The 4,165-nt window shown below is 37.9% G+C and overlaps 1 protein-coding gene across 1 annotated transcript; it reads right to left on the reverse strand.

Moving 5' to 3' along the window:
- Positions 1 to 1,143: 1,143 nt before the first annotated feature.
- On the reverse strand, positions 1,144 to 2,114 carry LOC115970075 (protein FANTASTIC FOUR 4-like). Its single transcript, XM_031089745.1, has one exon. The coding sequence runs from the start codon at positions 2,033 to 2,035 to the stop codon at positions 1,337 to 1,339; it is 699 nt and encodes a 232-aa protein (XP_030945605.1). The 5' UTR covers positions 2,036 to 2,114; the 3' UTR covers positions 1,144 to 1,336.
- Between the last annotated feature and the right edge of the window lie 2,051 nt (positions 2,115 to 4,165).

Consider the following 4,165-nt stretch of genomic DNA (forward strand, 5'->3'; position numbering starts at 1 on the left):
CCTAATCACTTTCCAAAAAACTTCCAAAAGTTCTATAAAAAAAAAAAAACCATAATCTTGCTCTTTATTGAATTAAAAAAAAAAAAAAAATTGTGCTGTGCTTGGGTTGCAAAATAGAACTAACCTCTCTGCCCTCAGTAATTATAATATTGATAATTCATTCAAAATTACCATAATATTGATTTAGCCGTGCATGGCTTTCATTTGAGTTTGGGCTGGCTGATTGTTTGGGTTGGAGGCATAATCCGGGATTGGGCTCATGTCAAAATTTGGCTTGAGTTTAAAGGACTAAGTAAACCTGGGCTAAGTCACACGAGTTGGACCCGAGGAAAGTGGCTTAGTTTGTGTGAGACCTGGACCGGGTTGGGCTCAATTTTGGGCTAGGACTAAGGGCTAGCTTAGCAGGCTTGAGTGGTTAGTTGCAACCTTGGACTGGGCTTGAGTTTTGTAAGGGAGCTGGGTCCAAGATTAAGTGGGCCTAAGGCTGAATAAGTTTAGTGTGTGTGTATTTATATATATATATATATATAGATTTTTTTTTATATATAACAATAAGTTTAGTATTTGATTAGTTCATTTCCTTAAAAAAAAAAAAGTTTAGTATTTGATTAGGTTTAAGAATGTTTCAGGTTTGGGCTCACCGTTGGGCTTGGACCTAACAAAGCGGGTAGGACCCAAATTGCTGGATCGGGTCTATTTTACTTAAAGCACGTAGCATTTATATTTTTAACGAGACCCAAGATTATAAAATTGCATAATGAGACCCCAATATTCAAAATTCAACATTTTTTTAAACTAAAATTTGGGCTGCTTAGTTTTTTAGTTTTTTTTGTATGTTTTTAAAAAAAAAATTTTCAATCTTTCTAATCATTTTCATTGAAAAAAGCATCTTAATATCTGTTAGCACTGTAAGTTAGAAACGAAACTGTGTTATTTAACTTCTTTCTATCTATTCCTCAATTGAAATTTGAAACGGTGTCATGTTGAATCGGTACTGATTTTTATTATAAGTATCTCAGCTGTTAAATGAAACAAGTGCATGTCACGTGTGTTACTTATAAACCTTGTAATGAAAGAAAAGATGACGTTTTGACTGCTGTTTCAAAAATTGTAAAACGACACCATTTGGGAGATCTAAAACTTCATCTTCTTTCTTTTTTTGCTTTTAAAAATCATCTTAGCTCAGTTTAGAGTACAAAAAGATAACAAGCTAAGAAACTCTTCTCACATGAACCCACAAAACTAGACTAGACTAGACTAGACCACATACAGAAAAGGCTAAGCTTAAATTCATAAGTTAAATACATACATACATTACTCCCTCACAAACCCACTTTCACTTTTCTTCATCTTCTTGTAATTGTTCTTGTTCTTGTTCTTGTTTTTCAAGAACTTGCTCATCAAGCTCTTCCTCAGTTTCTTGTTCATCATGGGCTGGAACAGGTTGAAGAATAGGGCCACCACCTTCTCCATGATGAGGCCTAGTATGCAGCACACCAGTTGAGCTCAAAGGTGGTGGGAAAACAGTACTCCTACATTCTTCTTCATCATTATTCTTTGATGATGATGAATTTGGCTGCTTCTTTGGAGAATTGTTGTCAGTACGAATTTCTTCATTTTCGAGGACAACACTACCTGTTTCTTCTTCTTCTTCTTCTTCTTCATCATTATCATCATGGACAGGCCCTTGAAGAATAAGGCGACCGCTTTCTCTATGAGGCCTAATACGCAGCACACCACTTGAGCTCAACGGTGGTGGCAAACTCTTACACTGATCATTCTTCTTGGATGAATCTTTCTGCCTCTTTGGAATATTGTTTTCAGTACAAATCTCTTCGCTTTCAAAGACAATACTCCCTGTCTCATCTCCTAGGATTTCGGTGCACTTTTGAAGACTATTTTCACTTAGCCTCAAAAAACTGTCGTTGGTAGTGTAGGAATTGCCATCGTTAGCCTGGGAATTGTTGTTGGTAGTGTTGGTTAGAGCTTGGAGGAAGCTCCAGCCACCTGAGTCTTGGGGTTCACTTGAGTACATGTTTTCACAATGGAAATATGGGGAATGTGAATGAAAATCAGGAGATTGAAATTGAAGATATTGTGGGTTGAGAGAGAGAGCTTTGTTTGCATAAACGATTATAGTCAATTTTTATATCTGCTGAGATATATAGGTTGAATTATGTCAAGGAAGTTCCATTAACAAAGCTGCATGCAATCATAAGGTTGAGCACGACTGCGCAAAGACCTTGGTTTTATATTTCTTATCTAAACTACAAGTCGTTTTTGTATTATTTAGATATAACTACATGTCGTTTACTTATTTTATGTACCAAAGCACGTGTTAGTCGTATCCCTCTTAGTGGAGTTAGTTAGGATAGGAATTAGCCGTTATTAACAGCTAGTTAGTTAGTTAGTCATGTGATTATTCGTTTAATTAATGAAACTCTCAAGATCAATCTTGTTCTATAATTAAATCTAATAATCTATCTATCATAACTTAAAGTGTAACCAGTTGCTAAACACTAGCTCAACTTAGTTTAATTGGTTCATTTATTCTTAACTTGATTTGGATGATTTTTTTTTTTTTTTTTTTTTTGCGAAAATACTTTTTGTCCCTACATTTTGGGTCATTTTTCACTTTGATCCCCACATTTTTTGAGCTTGTATTTTAGTCCCGAAATTTTGAAAATCATTTTCAATTTAGTCACTACTATTATCTCACTAACGAAAATTACTTATGTGACGCACACAATGCACAACTGGCATGTTAGACAATGACACAAACGTAACCATTAAAATAATAATAATAAGTTTCACTTGTATTTTAAAAAAAATTTCATGTTAACGTCTCTAATAAATAAAAAAAGTTTCATTAGACATATTGATGGTTGTTGACGGTCATTTTGGGGAAGCCAAATAGAGAGAAGCTCAACAACACGGGCAGAAAAGAATTGGTAAATGGATAGAAAAAACCATTAAGCTCAAGCGGCAGGAATAATGGATCACAGGTCCATGAAATAGACAAATGGGCCTTGAGGAAGCAAACGGGCTTAAAGAAGCCTGGAAAGAGAGGAATAGCAAACTCATGGGCAATATATGATGTGAAAAAGTGAGAATGGTTCACAGTAGACCCAAAGTAATGCAAGTAAAGAAAGTAAGGGGTTGATGGCAGGCCTATGAGCCCCAAGGATGAAGGATAAGGTAATTGGGCCGGGGAAACCCAAAGAAGTTAGTAAAAAGCCCATAGGAATGCAAAGTTAGGAAAAGGGCCAAGGAAACCCAAGGAAAGCAAATGGGCCAAGAATGCCCAAGAGAAAACAAATGGGACGCAGGAGCCCGTAAGCAATACAACTGAAAATGCCCAAATGACTATACTGAGTCATAAGTAACAAGCCCAAAAAGGCCCAGCAGGCTTGGACCAAATAACATCACAGTAGGAATAGCAGAGTGATATGGCAGGAAACAATGGCAAGGCTACGGAAAGAGTAAAAGGATAGGCTAGAGAAAAGGAAGCCCACAATCCTACAAAGCCCAGCCCCAAAGGGAGCAAGGGCGCAAAAAATATGAGATCAGAAAACAGCCCACGCCATAAGAAGCCAAGAATGACCGGCAGAAAGTGCAGACAGGTCTCTAGATCATGGCAAGCGCCTGAGCAGCAGGTAAGCTTTGAACGAACATAGAAGTAAAGTATGCACAAGGCCCAGGCATCACCAGCCTGTATCCAGCCAATACTTGTGGTGAAGTCATGGTTTAGAGGTAAGAGGCATGGTCTGGCAGTGGGGAGAGGGGAAAAACCTATTCTGAAGTTACTGCTTAGGCTCTTTTGGGGGAAATATCCTGCTGAGATGACATACCGCCCAAAAGAAGTAAGGGTAAGTGGGAACTACTAGGTGCTTGCCATGAGGGATAGAGAGAGAGAGAGAGCACCCACACCATAATAGGTAAGGATGTCACAGCAAACAAACAAACAAAATAGTCATCTTTGTCTGGTGGTAAGAGTGGCACAACCAACACAGATGAACCAGTGGTGGTCGGCAAGTACACCCAAACCAGACAAAGGTGGATAAGGGTTAAAATAGTAAAATCCGGTCACGATAGGTACTATAAAAAAGGGGACCCTAGCCGTGCACAGGGATCATAGGAGGGGGGTGATAGGAACTTAAAAGAA

Source organism: Quercus lobata, chromosome 12, assembly GCF_001633185.2.
Source record: "Quercus lobata isolate SW786 chromosome 12, ValleyOak3.0 Primary Assembly, whole genome shotgun sequence".
Lineage (NCBI taxonomy): Eukaryota > Viridiplantae > Streptophyta > Magnoliopsida > Fagales > Fagaceae > Quercus > Quercus lobata.